Source organism: Petaurus breviceps, unplaced genomic scaffold, assembly GCF_028583685.1.
Source record: "Petaurus breviceps papuanus isolate PSGF00001 unplaced genomic scaffold, PetGlider_PUasm1.0 185, whole genome shotgun sequence".
Lineage (NCBI taxonomy): Eukaryota > Metazoa > Chordata > Mammalia > Diprotodontia > Petauridae > Petaurus > Petaurus breviceps.
Genome location: NW_027185797.1, coordinates 8,438,281 through 8,454,384, shown reverse-complemented (window position 1 = coordinate 8,454,384; position 16,104 = coordinate 8,438,281). Strand labels below are relative to the sequence as shown.

The window sequence follows — 16,104 nt, the reverse complement described above, 5'->3', positions numbered from 1 at the left end:
AGGAAGGAAGGAAGGAAGGAAGGAAGGAAGGAAGGAAGGAAGGAAGGAAGGAAGGAAGGAAGGAAGGAAGGAAAGAAAAAAAGGTATTTATTGAGCCCCAGTTTTGTGGTCTGAGCTTGATCCGAGATCTGGCCAGTTACTTGAGAAGGCCCCAGGTCTATGTGGAACATGAACAGAGCTCCTCTTTGGGGACCCAGATGCTGCTCCTTACCTTTGGCAATGCTGGGCCTCTGTGCTACAAAGAAGAGGCCTGTGCCACCCTTTATCGGAGGATCATCCTCCTTCCCTGCTGGTCATTTGGTCCAACTCCCCCATTTTACAGAGGAGCAAATGGAGGCCCAGAGAGGTTCCCAAATTCACACATATCATGTAAGTATCAGAGCTGGTGTTTAGGCCCAGGTCCGAGGACCCCACATTGTGCCTCCTGTCCTGTGCAGGGGTACAGGATTTATCTACTTTTTAGTCGACTGGCCTCCTCCAGTTTTTCTTTATTATTGCATCTGTCTTTCACAAGTCCTGCCCTCGCTGGCTGCTAGGAATTCAGAAACCAGGGAAACAAGCTTATTATAAGAGCCTGTGAAAACGGAGCCAATAATGACCCACCTGGGGAGCTAAATACCAAAGTGCCTGAGTTTTATGACAGCTGTTTCAGAGGTGATGGATTTCTCCCCAGGGTGTGCTGGTAGATGTTTAACAACTGGCTCTCCAAAAAGGCACAACACACTTTTAAGTTTAAGTTCAATTATTAACATTTTCTCTGTGGTTTTCTTAAACCTAGACTGTCAACAAAACAAGAAATTAAACCTGGATGTGTAGCTTTCGCTGATTTCCAAGGTATAAGTGCTCACCGTGAACATTTAACAACCAGCTCCCCTGAGCCAACATTGGGCTGGCTCCCCCTCACTAGAGGCCTTCAAGCAAGGCTGACCTCTCATGGGATATGTTGTGGAGGGGACTTTTGTTCAGGGATGGATTGGACCAGATGGCCTCTGGAGTCCCTCGGGATATTCAGATCTATACTAAAGCCACAGTCTTACTCCTCCACTCTTCTTGTGCAGCCTGGGCTTGCCTACCTCCAGCCTCGGGGAGCTTACTTCTTTTCTTTTTTCTTTTGGAGGCAATCAGGGCCAAGTGACTTGCCTAAGGTCACACAGCTAGTAAGTGTCTGAGGCCGGATTTGAACTCAGGTCCTTCTGACTCCAGGCATGGCACTCTGTCCACTGCACCACCTGGCTGCCTGAGCTCACTGCTTTTCCAAGGTGTGCCATTACATTCTTAGAGTAACTGCTAGGAGCTCCTCCACATGTTGACCCTAAGTCCTCCGCCCTGTAAACTCTGCTGGCAGGTCACTCAACCTCTCTGTTCCTCAGTTTCCTCGCCTGTAAAAGTGGGGGGTGATAATAGTGGTGCCTGATCATGTGATGGTGTTTGTGAAGCACTTAGCTCAGTGCCTGTGCTGTACGGTGCTGTACAGATGTTAGGTTATTAGTGTTATCATTGGTTTTCTACAGGCAGCTCTCGGTTCATTCAAGCATCGCGTGAAGGCCATGATCGTGTCCTCCGCTGAGGCAAACATTGCCCCTTTCTTCTGCCTTGGCAAGGCCTTTTTTGTGGTGGGGGGCCCGAAGGAAACTGGGGAGGAGGGAGAGTTCTGTGCTGTGGAATGGTTAAATTGTCAGAGGACTGCTCTCTAGCTAAGCAGGGGTAGGACTGTATTTTGTATTTGCATTTTAACTCGTGTCATTTCTTTGGATCTGCTCAAGAACCTTGTGAGAGAGACCTGAAATACTACCAGTAGCATGACCATAGTGGCCTTCCTACAGGCTTTGAGATTTACGGAGTGCTTTACAAATACTCCCTCACTTTCACCTCACAACAGCCCTGAGAGGAAGGAGGGCTCTGGGGTCACTGCCCCAGAGCTGGCAGGGACCTTTAGACTTGGGCAAACTGAGGCTCTGATTTCATTGGTCAGAAACTAACGGCAGGTAAGCAGGCGGTGGAGTAGAGAGCCAGGTCTGGCCTCCGGAAAACCCCCTTCTACTGTGTGGCTGGCTTTTGTTGCTTGGTAGTTTTTTCAGCCCTTTAGCTACATTAAGTATGTCACTATCTGATTATGTTCTTTTAAAAAATGACAAAAATTCTAATACTGCCTGTCTCCCAAGTTTGTTAGTAGGAAGAAAATACTAACAAAATGGAAACTAGTTTTACCCTAAGATCTCTGCAAGTTCACAGGCTCGAGTTGTAGAGAGCTGGACAGTCTTCAGGCCACTTAGTCTAACCCCCTTATTTTATTGATTAGGAAACTGAGGCTGACTCTCCATGATCCCCCTCCTCCTTGGGGTTTTCCTGGCAAAGATACTGGAGTGGTTTGCCATTTCCTTCAGTTCATTTTACAGATGAGGAAACTGAGACAAACAGGGTTAAGTGACTTGCCCAGGGCCACACAGGCAAGTAACTTAATCTCCCAAAGCCCAAGCCTCTCTGTATAAAACTATAAGGAGACCATGACTCATATGAGGCCACAGAGGAGCAGCTGTTCTGCATTGGCACAGGGAGTTTTCAACTGAATCACTTTAGGGGGGATCCCCTCCCAAAAAATGCTGGGACCCAAAGTGTGACTTGTTCAAGGTCACACAAATACTAAGTGGAGGAGTGAGGTCCTCTTACTACAAATTTGTCCTTCTCTTCCACTGTTCCATACTGTCTCTGCCCTTAGAGTGTATTTTTTTTACAGGGAGGAGAAAATGAGGCACAAAGCAATTATGTACCTTGCCCAAAGCCACAAAGAGAGTTGGTGATAGAACTAGAACCCTGAGTCTTGGCAAAGCAGCCTTTCCACTAGGCTACACCATCACTAGTTTGCCCATGCTCACCAATAACTTCTGAACTTCCCCACCCACTGCCCTCCCTGGGACCCAAAGCCTTAGACTTTAAGAGAAAAATTGGCAGCTGTGGGCGGGCAGGGGTTTTGGGGGGTTCCCCTACCTTGTTGGCTGAGGTCATCAACAAGAATAATCTCCTTGAGAAAGGGTCTGGGAGTTGTGTCCAAGACACTGTGCACAGTTCTGAGGAGGGTAGACCAGGCCTCGTCGTGAAAGCAGATGATGACACTGGCTGTGGGCAGATTGTCACCATAGTCCTGCTGTAGACACCTAGGGGTCAGGGGATGATGGGGAAAGAAAAGTAGAACCAAGAGTGAGAGGCCTGAGAACGACTTTCCAGAGAGAATGAGCACATTCTCCTGGCTCAGGATGGGGCTACCCTAGATTATGTCTTTGCCTTCTTTGGGTGTAGCAGAGGTTCTTAACCTGGGACCCATGAACTTTAAAAAGATAGATAGAGAGAGAGAGAGAGAGAGAGAGAGAGATAATGGCACTTCAATATCATTTGCTTACTTGATAATCTTATATCTTTTATTTTATGCATTTGAAAACATTATTCTGAGAAGGAGTTCATAGGCTTCACCAGCCTGACAAAAAGGGGTCCATGACACAAAAATGGTTGAGTTCTTGCTCTGGTATCACCTTCACAGGGTTGCTATAGGGAATCAAATGAGATAATGCAGATAGATATAACCCTAGTTACTTCTCTGAAGGTTGAGCTGGAATTCATTGATTTGTTCCATAAACAAACAAACAAAAAAAGTGGGTGGGGTGGGAGGAGGGGATGCATTTGAAAGGTGCTTTTCTCCTGGACCTGGGAGTGACTCAGAGACCTAACTTCACTGATTCTGGGCAGATAGCATTATTTTCTGCTAGTATCTTCAAATCCCAAAGAGGGGTGTTAGATGGAATGGACTGGTGAAGTGTCTAATTGATCTCCCTTCTTTCCTCTCCTGCCTCCCTCACCCCACATTTATAGTGCAGGCATTTTACTACAAGATTTTCCCATTCCTTAAGTTGTTTCTAATTTGTGATTTTTCATAGTACCTTAGAAACTATTTTCCCTTTGATATTAAGTTGCGACTGGCCATAATTTGTGAACAACTTGACTTCAGTGTAACTAGTAAATGGTTGAGATGGGTATCAAAAGGAAAAGAGGTCTGATCCCTTTGTCTAAAATAGCTAGGGGTTCTTTCTTTCTTTTTTAAATCCTAGCTTGCAAGAGTGGAGAACTTTATGATTTTGATTATTAATAATTTTTTATGAAGAATTCAAAGCAGAATTAAAACTGGATCTGAGATTTGTTTCCTACCCTGTAACTCTCTCTGAGAAGAGTGGTCACATCCCACATTCCAAAGGTGGGAGTAAGAGGAAAGAAGAAGACCTCTTCCTTTCACTTACCATCTTAACCCTCCAAACCCTGCCAACAGCTCCACCAAGTGGTTACATATGTATAGCACTTTGCCAACCTTCAAGTGCTACAGGAATATATATGAATATATGAAAATCATCAGGTATCTCTGTGCTTGATTTTTCATTAGATTTTTTCTACGTGGGAGCATGCTTTCAGCAAAGAGATGCTTGTGCTCTCTTTGTCCAGGGAGACAGGAAACAGTGAGATTGAGATCATGAGATGTATTCAGGAGCTGGTCCATTTAGGCTAACCCCTTGATTTTACAGGAAACTGAGTCCTAGGAACTTCCTATTTAAATTAAATTCCCTAGCTTGACTGACTGGTCTAATTTTGCCTAGGTAGTAAGCACAGAGGCACGATTTGAACCTGGGTCCTCTGACTCCAAAGTCCACACTCTCCTCCCACTATACAATGGTGAGGAGGTCAGTGGGGCTGGGGCACAGCAGGCTGCCTAGAACTATTGTTGGCCTGTGGGAGTTTTGAAAGCTGTTGGCAAGCCTTCTCCAAGACGGGGCTTCTCCAGCCAGTGCACAACAGAGCAATCCCTGGCTAGAAGCAGACAACATCATTTTCAAGGTGGTGAGTCTGGTCCCTTTCCATGAGACTAGGGAATCATTAGCAGGAGGGAGTGGAAAGCCTCAGAACTCGGCGTCTTGGGGAGAAGCATCTGTACTCTGGGCGAACCTGGTTTGTGGTTTGTGTGTGATCATGAAGCTGCTTGACATGATTCTGGACCAGGGAGCTAAATATTACAAACAGAAGTCTGGCAGGCAGCCGTGTCTCGTGGCCTATTAGAACCTTTTAAGAGAAGCCAGAGGTTTATTATTTTGTATCTGGCAGGGTGATGTGAATGGGAGGCAGGCCCAGTCAGGGATGGACTGCATGAAGCTTCTCACTGTGGTTCCAGGTAGGGCTGAAATGAGGTGTCAATGTGTTTGGATTCTTTTGAGGGGGATTGGGGGGAGTGGGGGTGTCATCTGCAGAACAGGGGCTTCCCCAGCTTTGTAAGCATGCATAAAATGATGCTTGTTGACACGAGAAAGGGCAGGGAACATGAGAATGGTGTCAAAACTAGGCTTCCTATGTCCTACTGGGCTCTTAAACACACAATTCTCATGAGGTTTAGAGGCAACCTGAGTATTTCCAATGAGCAGTCAGATGGTGAATGCCATTGTGCGTGTGATGGGAAAGGAGGGGGTGGGAGTGGTGGAGGGGACAGGGGAGAAAAGTGTCTTTTATAATGTAAACTCCTTCAGGGAAGGGACTGCTTTGTTTACGTCCCTGGGCCCTCAGTACTTTGCATGTAACAGGCTCTTAATAAATATGTGTTGACCTGAAATGAATTTAGTGTTCTAGAAATAGCCATGGTTTTAGAGTTCCAAGACCAGGTTTCAAATCCTACCTTTGTTACTTACTACTTTTGTGACCTGGGACGAGTCACTTAACCTCTGGACACTGGCTGCGTCCTCTATAAAATGAGAGCGCTAGACCAGAAGGCCTCTGAAGCCCCTTCTAGCTCCAATTCTGTGATCTTGTGAACTGAATATTTAGGGTCTATCATACATGTAACTGGGAGGGTAGCCTCCTTTGTGTATTTGGAATGAAAGGTTATGGGAAAAGAGGCAAACCCAAAACAAAGAGCCATGTTTGGGCTTGGGACTTTTATGAGCTTCCCCCTGGACCAGTAAATTGACTGGGAAACTCTGGTGGTTCTCGGAAAAACGCTTTTATTCTGCAACTGAGAAACCTGCTGTTCCATGAGCTACAATAACTGTATGGTAGTGTACAGGGTGCCAGGGTTTGTTATGGGCCGTGGATGGACGCCCCCTGCCCTTCCCAGGACTTTGAAAGAGCTAAGACAACCTGTAACCCCAGACTAGGCCCACAAGCTCTCTCTAGGTGGAAATTTCTTTATCAGAAAAAACAAAGTGACCGATCACTCCCCACACCAACATTCCTGTGTGTGTGAACTGTTGTCCATTCTCCCCAAACTGGACAGGTGGCCATGAAGAGGGACCAGAAATACTGAGGTTCCTTGGTGCCCCTACATGACTTGATAAAGCTACAAGTAGTAGTTCTGCATTGTTAAAGGGAGTTTCCTCACTAAGAATTCCCTTCCCCAGGGTCAGTCCAAAAAATAAAAAGGATAATTATATTCAAATGGAGTATTTCTGTTACAGTCACTGTAGAAACAGAAGAGGGCCACGTGGAACTGGGACCCATTTTAGGTCAGCTCTGTGGTACAGTGAATAGAGAGTCTTGGGCTTAGAAACAGGAGGACCTGAGTTCAAATCCTGCCTCAGAAATTTGCTAGTTGTGTGACCCTGGGCAAGTCATTTAAACCTCACTCAGCCTCCATTTCCTCAGCAGCAAAATGGGGATGATGAGAGCATCCATTTCATAGGATTATTGTGAGGATAAAATGCAATAATGTGAAGTGTTTTGCGAGTCTTAAAGCACACGAGTGAGCTATTATTAATACTTATTTTGATTTGTTTTTCTTTTTTGGAAGAGAGGGAGTTGCCATGACCAAAGAATTCATCCACACTTGTCCAGACTGCTGGTGATGACCCTCCCCATACTTAGTGAGGCCAGTTATCTGAAAGCAAGCAGAGTCTCTTGCTAGTGCTGCCATCTTTGAAGTCATTTCAGCATGGAAGAACCTGCTAGATCAGGCCTTGCAGAGCCTAGGGTCACCTCCACACCACCGTGGAATGGAATAAACAGTTATTAAGTGCCTACTTTGTGCTAATAAGCACTTTATTTTTTTTTAAAGCAATCGGGGTTAAGTAACTTGCTCAAGGTTACACGGCCAGTTATTTCTGGGTGTGGTGCTAAGTATCTGAGCCTGGATTTGATCCCCAGGTCATCCCGACACTGGAGCCAGTGCTCTTACTCGCTGAGCCACCTGGCTGCCCCTTAATAAGCACTTTATAAATATTATCTGACACCATGGGTCATCGGAGTAAGACTTTTGGGGGATAAATAATTCTACCTATGTTTTTGGTCTAATCCTGTGAGTTCATTGGTGGAGGGAGCTCCTAATGAGGAAACATCCTTCACCTGTGCTGATCAGCAGTATCTTAGAGAGTTGCCTGGGACATTGAAAGGTTAAGTGACTTGTCCAGGGTCATACAACCAGTGTAGGTCAGGGGCAAGGCTTGAACCCATTTCTTCTTAACTCTTAATTCTGGCTTTCTAACCACTAAGCCTTGCTGACTCATCATTATCATCATTAAATTTAAGATGAGACTAAGAACAAAAATAATAGTTATATTGATTGTTGACTGGTATAATTTGACTGTATAATTTTGCTTTGTTTTACTGTCCTAGACTATTGTTATTATATATTTAATATGATATCAGTCCAACAGACAGGAACTGTGATCTTATAAAGCCAGACCCGGCAAAGAGCTTTGCACACAGTAGGCACTGAGTTAGATCTCTACCATGGCCTCCCCTGGCATCTATATGTGAGAGCTGGCAACAGTCATCACAATATCATATATCTCCAGGTGGAGAGAAATTCTTGATAACCTAACAGAGAGAAGATATCCAGCTGGTACAAAAATAATGCTCAGCCTCCAGATCCAATGGCCTTGGATTAGCCAGAGACACACCCATGTGCTCTGCCATGTTCACACTTATCCAGGCTCTGGCCCTTCCCTGGAAAAGCCCTGCTGTTGGCTGTTGGGGAGCCAGCTGGATGGGGGGCTGGAGGAGGTTTTCCTTGTATCACCTGCAAAGGGGATAATTCATTCACAGAGAACTGGAAGTTACCTGCACCCTGGATGTAGAGGGCATGTGTCCTCCAGAGAACACCCATGCTCACAGGGTGAGAGCTCAGCCGGCCCCTCAGCAGCCCTGAGAGGACAAGCAGGTTCTATCATCTGCATTTTCCAGATAGGTGATTCACCCTGGAGCACACAGCAAGTAAGTGTTGACTTCGACTGAGTAATGAACTCAGTGAATTCACCTTTATTAATCACTGTTTCTTGCGATCCTTTTTTGCTAATTTGCCACAATAAATGAGTGTAATTATCATCATACAACACCCACATCTATGGTGCTTTCAGGTTTACAAAGGCTTGAGATCCCAACAACTTGATAAGGCAGGTCTAATGACATTAATAATATATAATACATACATATAATAATATTAGCCCCATTTTAGAGATGAGCAGACCAAGATGATTCCTGGTCACACAGACATCAAGGGCAGAAGCTAAGATTTTAGCCCAAGTCTCTTGCTGGCTCTCCCTCTTCGTGTAATTCGAGTCAACAGTTTAATTCAACAACATTTAATTGAATTTAGTTCCTTTGCTAACTGCCTGGCGACATACTAGTGCTGGGGAATGACAAGAATAAAGTCGCCCCTGCCCTCAGGAAGCTCCCACTCTCTGGACAATGTGCACACAGATGAGTGAAGGCAAATATAGACAAAGTCAGGGTTTGGGACAGAGGAGAGAGAGCCTGACAGGCCTCAACATTGTCATCATCACCATGAGAGGCAGAATCCACAAGGTCTAGCAACTGGCTGTGGAGGGCGACTAAGAACAAAGTCAGCAGTGATGCTTTTATGAAGCTGGGCTACTGGAAGCATGGTAGCATAGCTGACTTTGGAGTGTGGAAGACCTGAGGTCAAATGTAACCTCGGACAGCTACTAGCTGTGTGACCCTGGACAAGTCACTTAACCTGTTTGTCTCAGTTTCTTCATCGTAAAATGAACTAGAGAAGGAAAGAGCAAAATGACTCCAGTATCTCTACCAATAGAACCCCAAATGGGGTCACCAAGAGTCGGACACGACTCTACAACAGCAAAGCTTCATGAAGCCACGCTTGGTTTCTTATCAAGACTTCATTCGTTCAATTGTTCCCAAGAGCCAAGCATCATAGTCTGTCTACTGTCAAGGCTTAATAAAGGAAAGGAGGAAAACTGTCCTGTATATTCTGCTAAGTGATTTACAGATATTTTCTAATTGGATGAATGTATGTCGAGTTAAAGGTTTGTTCTCTGAGGACTAATCTAGGGCGGGACAGTGGGAGGGGCTGGTCTCCATGACCTCACTGCTCTCCCTGCCAGCTGGTCCTCAGGGGGACCCAGAGTGTGTATATGTGCTGGCGTTGTTTTCCCTTTCTTGAGCTGGCTGGACTGGGAAACCAGGAGGGGGTCACTGGCACTCTGCATTCCTGATACCCTGTTCTCACCCAGCCCCCTCAGCATCAGGTCCTGGTTTTGTTTTCTAGCTCAGGCTGTCCAGGACAGTCGGGATGGGCTGATTCATGCTTTAACCTCACTTGGATCTGAACGGAACTGTCCAGTCAGGACCCTCAGCCTCCCCAGTATAACCAAGCTGCCAAGGACTTTCTGAGTTCTGCCTCGCTGGGGAAGGAGGTGGGGCAAAGCAAAGGAATCTCAATACAATCATCCGTCTTCTCCTTTTTCACCAAGGACAGATCCAAGAGCTGAGGGTAGGGAGGCCCTGGAGGAACAAGAAAGGGCTCTTGGCCTAGGTGTCCCAACCACCACCATTCTCACCAGCTCCATGTCCCCTAGAACTGATGGGACAGTATACACACACACACACACACACACACAATGTATATATGTGTGTGTGTGTGTGTGTGTATTCTAAATGCTCCTGTGAGATCTCATCAGAGACAGAGATCATGCCTCGTCCATGCCTGCCTATCCTGGGCCCCTATTGTTCATGGCCCTCCAGCATGGATCACAGAGTGATGGCTGGAAAGGCCTTCAGAGGCCACGAAGACCAGCCCAGGGGAGTGTGCCCAAGGCCCCATAGAGCCGCAGGCCCTCTGACTCTGAAGCAGGCTCCTCCTACAGTACCATACTGCCTTGCTGGGAGACCTTCCTGCCTTCTCCTGGTATTTTGAGGATAATGCTGGAGCCCACAAACCACAAACATAAGCATCAGAGACAGAAGCAGCCCTCTCTGCTGACACGGCCGCAGTTGTGCAGAGGAGGACGTCTGAGGGCCTGATACTTGAGGGTAGCTTCCCAGCTGCTCTGGTTTCTTCCTCCAGCCCAAGTCAAGTATCCCCTCCTCCATGAAGCATTCCAGGCTAGACCACAGTGACCTCATGCGTCTTCACTAACTCTTGGCTCATCTGTGGCCCTGTGACATCCATCACCTCACTGGCTCCTGTTGTGACTAAAGTGCTTGTCTCCTCTGTAGATTTTCCCAGAGCACATGGCCATCACTGTCTGCCTCATATTCTACATTTCTGTGCATTCTCTGGGCTCCCCCCACCCAGGAATCACAATAGTAACAAATGCAGCTGACATGGAGTTATAAATAACAGCAGTAACAAGTATCGCTGTATATAAGAACAGTGAACGTCTTTATAATGATGAATGTAACGCTTTGAGGGGAGAAAAGCACTTTATCTGCATTATTTTATTTGGTCCTCACATGGCAGGTATGTATCAGAGACAGGATTTAAACTCAGTTCTTTCAGACTGCAAAGGAGAGGGATAGGGACTGGTCCTGAGAATTCGTTAATATAGAGAACTCCTAGGAAAGAAAACTCTGTCCCCCAGTGTAGATCACCACCTTATTTGCTGTTTACAGTTTTAGAGAATTACCTGGAATCATGGAAGGTGGGACTTGAACTGGTTTTCTTAGCTTGGCTTCCCATACCCCTTATCTCTCCAAACTCTGGCCCTTTATCCACTACACCAAGGCCTCGGAGGGCTTGCCATTGTTCATCTTTATGTCCCCAGTACCTAGCTCAGTGCGTTGCACATAGTAGGTATTTAATAAACACTTATGAATGAGGTAGGCAGGATTGGACAGGTATGTTACTGCGGTGAATGAAGCAGGACATCTCTGGAAAGTCTTCAGAGAAGAGGTGCATCCAGGATTTTGAAGGAGAATATGTGAAAGTCCATCCTGGATGTTCCAAGCCCAAGTGGGGAAGGGGTTGCTCTGTGCAATGTGTTAGAAGGAGGATTGTCCCAGGACCAGACTGCCCCAGCGGGCCACTTGGCATTTACCCAAATGTAGGGGTGTTAGGTAGCCTGTGTACTTTGTTCGCTTTTAACTGGAAGGGAGTAGTGGCCCGGCATCGTCTTCCTGATAGGCTGAGATTTATGTCAGACACTCCACCCTGCATGGTCCCATGCTGGTGATCGCTACCATATGCTAAGAGGTGGTGGAAGGGGTTTTGGACTGACTATGAAAAAGACTGTGTTTGTTCCCAGCTCCAGCCTTAGCTAAGTCACCACACATCCCTTGGCCTCAGTGTCTTCATTTGTACAGTGGGGAAGAACTAGAAGGGGCCAAATTCGTGTACTTCCCCCTGGATTCACCTAGAGGACCTGGGGACCTTAGGCTAGCTTTAAGATGGTGCTTCCTGGGGCTGCTGTCCCCAGAGGCTTCAAACCTTTCCCCCGCACACGAGTAACGGCAAGTCCTTGAAGGCAGGGACTGTTTTGTTCTTTGGATCCCGGAATTTGGTGGCACTTGGCCCATAGTAGGTGCTTCATCAATGCTTGTGGACTGATACGTATCCTTGGCGTCTAGCAAGGTACTGGAAACAGAGCAGGCGTTCAGTAAATGTCCGCTGACTGACCTAATTGCTCTGGGAGAGAGCGATTTCCTGATATTAAATATATAAACATTTAAATTTAGTAATTGTTTTAAGATTTACAAGTTATTTGTCTAAAAGGAAGTGCTGCTTATGTCACGCTCTTCTCCTGGCCTCCTGCACCCTCCCTCTGGGCCCCTTGGCAGCATCAGTGAGTGGCCTGTCCAGAGGCTTTCAGCCTGGCCTCACCTCTATCTCCTTCTCTCAGGCAGGTGATGGCTAGGTTGTCCTTTTTATGTCCTTATGCCAGCAGAGGGCACCACAAACCTTGGGAAATGACCAAGGGCCTCCAGCCTTCCTGGCTAAGGGAGCAGAGCACTTGGGGAAAGTGGCCAAAAGCGGCCAGTTCTGCTGGCCGCCCGGGGATGCAGGACTACAGGCCGAGGGGGAAATAGTCTCAGATACCCCCGCCCCCACCCCACTCTCACAGCCCAATTCAGACGGGAAGCTTTGTGAAACCACTGAACCCACTGTGGACTGCAGCTCTGCCTGGGATTCCCCCAGTTGGGACGGAGGACTTGCGTGCTCTCTCCCTCCCTCCTTCTCTCTCTCTCTTTCTCTTCCTCTCTTCTCTGTCTCTGTCTCTCTCCCTCCCTTCCGCCCTTCTCCTTCTCTGTCTTTCTGTCTGTCTCCCTCTCTTTCTTTCTCCCTCCCTCTTCTTTCTCTCTCTCTCTCTCTCCCCCTCTCCCTTCCTCTTCTCTCTCTCCTTTTCCTTCTCCCTCCCTTTCTCTCCCCCTCTCTCTTCCTCTCCTTCTGTCTGTCTCTCTCCCTCCCTGTCACACACACACACACACACACACACACACACGCACACACACACACCCCTCACGATGCAACACCAAATGATGGGTTGGTTGGAGCCCTCTGGAAAACTCTAACTGTGCTTTGAGGACAAGTGTCACTCACAGGATCAGATAAGCAGGGATTTACTGTTCAAAGGGAGGCAGGGGAGGGAAGGGAACAAGTATTTCTGTAGCACCTACTATGTGTCGGGCCATGTGCTAAGCACTTTTTACAAATATTATCTCATTTTATCCTTACATCAACCTTGCAAAATAGGTGCTATTATTATACCCATACAGATGGGGAAACTGAGGTAGACAAGGGTGGTGATTTGCCCAGGGTCACATAGCTAGTGTGAGTCTGAAGCCTGATTTGAATTCAGGTCTTTCTGGCTCCAGGACATCCAAAGAGGCCCTGGAGGTCATCTAGTGCAACCCCCTTGTTTTACAGCTGAGGAGACCGAGGCACAGTGGAAGAGGTGCTGTGCCTGAAGCCTCACAGCTGCTTAGTGACCAAGAAGGGAACTGAAGCCAGGGCCCTGGTGGAGGTTCTCAGTTAAAACATTGTCTTTCTCCTCTTCATAAGGCTCTTGGTTCTGGGCTAATTGTATTATAAGGGGAGATAGAAATACATGATAGAAAGATAGATCCGTGATAGGGAGGTAGATAGAAAGATGATTGATAGACAGACAGACAGGTAGATAGATGACAGATGGGTGGTTGGAGGGACAGCACTAGAAAGCTCCAAGTCTAGGGTCAGTTATCCCACCTGCCTTGCTCTCGCTCTCCAGCTAAGGGCCGTTCCACAGGGTCAGTTGGGCAGGGCAGAGTCACCTCTCTGGGCCTGGAGCACTTGGGCTTATGCCTCTGCATTCAGAACTTGCCCCTGGGAATGTTGTCAGGCTCCTGAGTCACTGAGATCTGGCAAACACTCCATCACTGAGTGTCCTTGGAATAGGACTGCCATTTTTTTTTTGATACTTCTGATCAATAATGAGTAATAAAGATTATTATTCCATCTTTCCCAATGACATCTGGTATTTATATAGCACTTTCTTTTTCATCCAGACTTGTGATTTCATCAGTGTGGGGGAACTCCCAGTGTGGAAACTCTCTCTCCTGATCTGACTGGCAGCTCTCCAGGGGTCACATAGACTTGGATCCAGGTCTTTGTGCACTTGGCTATGTCTCACCTTTTGATCTATAAAGCCCTTTTTCGTTTCCTGTTTTGTTTCAGCCTCACAGCAGTCCAGTGAGATGGATATCACATATTTTGTTTTCCCCATTTTACGGATGAGGCATCTGATATAAAGTGATTTCCCCATGGTCGCATAGCTAATAAGCAGTAGAGTCGAGATTTGAACCCAGCTCCCCCTGTTTCCAAATTTGGCATTCTATCTCCTGTGACTCACTGTCTATCAAAAAAAAAAAAACCTCAACTAACGACAGTAAGAGCCAAATGTATTCAATTGCTAAAGACATAGAATTTCCCAGGAGGGAGGAGAATCTTAGAAATCACCACATCTAAGCCCCGGCTTTTATAAAAAAGCTGAGGAAAGAGACTTACAAAGACATGTGCTCTGTTGGGGACAACTGGAATCAAAATCTGGGATACTGGGGTTCTGCCTTAGGAACCAGAAGGAAGACAGGGCAAGAAGGTTTCTCATTCCCAACCTAGCCTTTTCTGTATGCTCAGCTGCCCAGTGTGGGCAAGGCTTTAGCAGATGAAGCAAGCCTGATGAAACAGCTTTTTCTGCTCTCCATGGACAGCAGGGGTGGATAGAGGAGCTTTGCTTCAGTGCACCAGCCTCCCGTGAGCCCAGATCTAGGATAGTGTAGAAAGGGTACAGGATTGGAAGCCAGAGGACCTGCATTAAAGCTCTGGCTCTGCTATTCAGACTGCTGGCAAGGGATTGGGCCTCAGTTTGCCCGTCTGTAAAACGCAGGGGTGGGACTAGCTGGTCCCTTTCGGTTCTTGCCTCCCAGAGTCGGTGGGAAGGAGGAGGAGCAGAGGTAGGGGAAGGATAGCTCAGGGTTGGATAGAGATAAGGAATCCTCCGTGGGGGAGGGATGGAAGGGGTGGAGAGAATTCTGAAGGATGCCCTCTTCTTCCGAGCAGGGGAGGTAGGGGGCAGGAGAGGGAGGCAGAGACTTACTTACAGAGGATTGCGGACCTCAGGCAGCTCCCTGCGCAAAGAGATCTGCTGGCTTAGGGCTTCATTGAAGCCGTACGTGTCCAGTCCAAACGTATCTAGCTGCCCTTCCCCATCATCTGCATCGGAGTCTGTCAGGGAGAGAGTCTCCGTCTCGGCCCCCCAGGGCAAGGCGGGTCTGTCCAGGGCTCCCTCCTCCAGCCTCCTGCCCTGCTGCTTGACCAGCCGGTAGCTGCCTCTCCTCCTGGTCCGGCTCTGGTTCCTCCTGTCCCTGGGGGAGGCCACTGCCATCAGGAGCTCATCCTCCCTCAAGGAGATGAAGGGGGCCAGGCCCTCCAGGGGGTAATACTCCTGACTCTCTTCCTCAGTCTCCAGCACCCAGTCCTGGGGTTTGCCAAAGTCCACCTGATACCCCACTTGAGGGCTGGGCTTCTCAGCCTGGGCCGAGGGATCCCTGAAGAGGTCCTGGGGCGGCGGGTGCAGCACGGTCACCATCACCAGTAAGCATCCCAGCATCAACACCACCGCCAGAAACTGCAGCCTGCGGGGGCCCGCTCTGGAGCGTCTCCTCAGGAGCATGTTGCAGAAGGTCCCCCGGGCCAGCAGGTCATGTTCGTCCTGTCTCAGAGGTCTCTGTCAGATGCTTGCTTAAGCGGCCCCCAGGCCAGGTGGCTTCCAGCTGAGCTCCTGGTGCCTCCTCCCCCAAGACACATGCCTGTCACTACATTAATGGTTAATGGTCTCACGCCTCCCTCCAACATCTGCTGTGGTACCTGCTGGCCACAGACGCCTTGGCTCTCACTGGGCACAAAGCTTGAACCCTGCACTCCTCTGCAAAGTAGCTGTTAACTGTGCATAAGCCCCCTGGTGCTGACCTACGCTCAGATCGCCCTGCCCACCCACGCCTCCCACCACCACTGCTTTGGCCCCTTTTCTTTATCCTGCAAATAGTTTTTAAAATGATCAGTCCATCTTTCCCAATTGCTTTTTCCACTGTGTTTTCCTGCACTGGCCAAGTTGCTAATAGCTGCCTGGGGTGAGCTGGTTGGTCCTTCTCCCAAACAGCTTTGACAGCCGCGGTTCCCTGTTTTGATGCTGCAAGTCAGGTCAGATCAACAGATGTAAACGAGTCAGCCCCTGACTTTCTTTCACACATAACTCCCGCACTCAGTCAGGGAGCCTTTTGCCAGACATAATACAGAGCAAAGTGGGTGTCTTTCTCTCGGTCCTAATGCCCTCACTGTTCCTTGGCCTATCCCAA

General features: G+C 47.8%; 1 protein-coding gene across 1 annotated transcript in view; it reads right to left on the bottom strand.

Moving 5' to 3' along the window:
* The window catches only part of GALNT15 (polypeptide N-acetylgalactosaminyltransferase 15), a 48,694-nt gene extending 32,677 nt beyond the window's left edge, over positions 1-16,017 (bottom strand). The window contains exons 1-2 of the mRNA XM_069088428.1: positions 14,851-16,017; positions 2,986-3,152 (exon numbers count right to left, since the gene is read on the bottom strand). Of these exons, the coding sequence (XP_068944529.1) occupies positions 2,986-3,152; positions 14,851-15,422 (739 nt within the window). The 5' untranslated portion in view covers positions 15,423-16,017. The remainder of the gene's footprint in view (positions 1-2,985; positions 3,153-14,850) is intronic.
* Between the last annotated feature and the right edge of the window lie 87 nt (positions 16,018-16,104).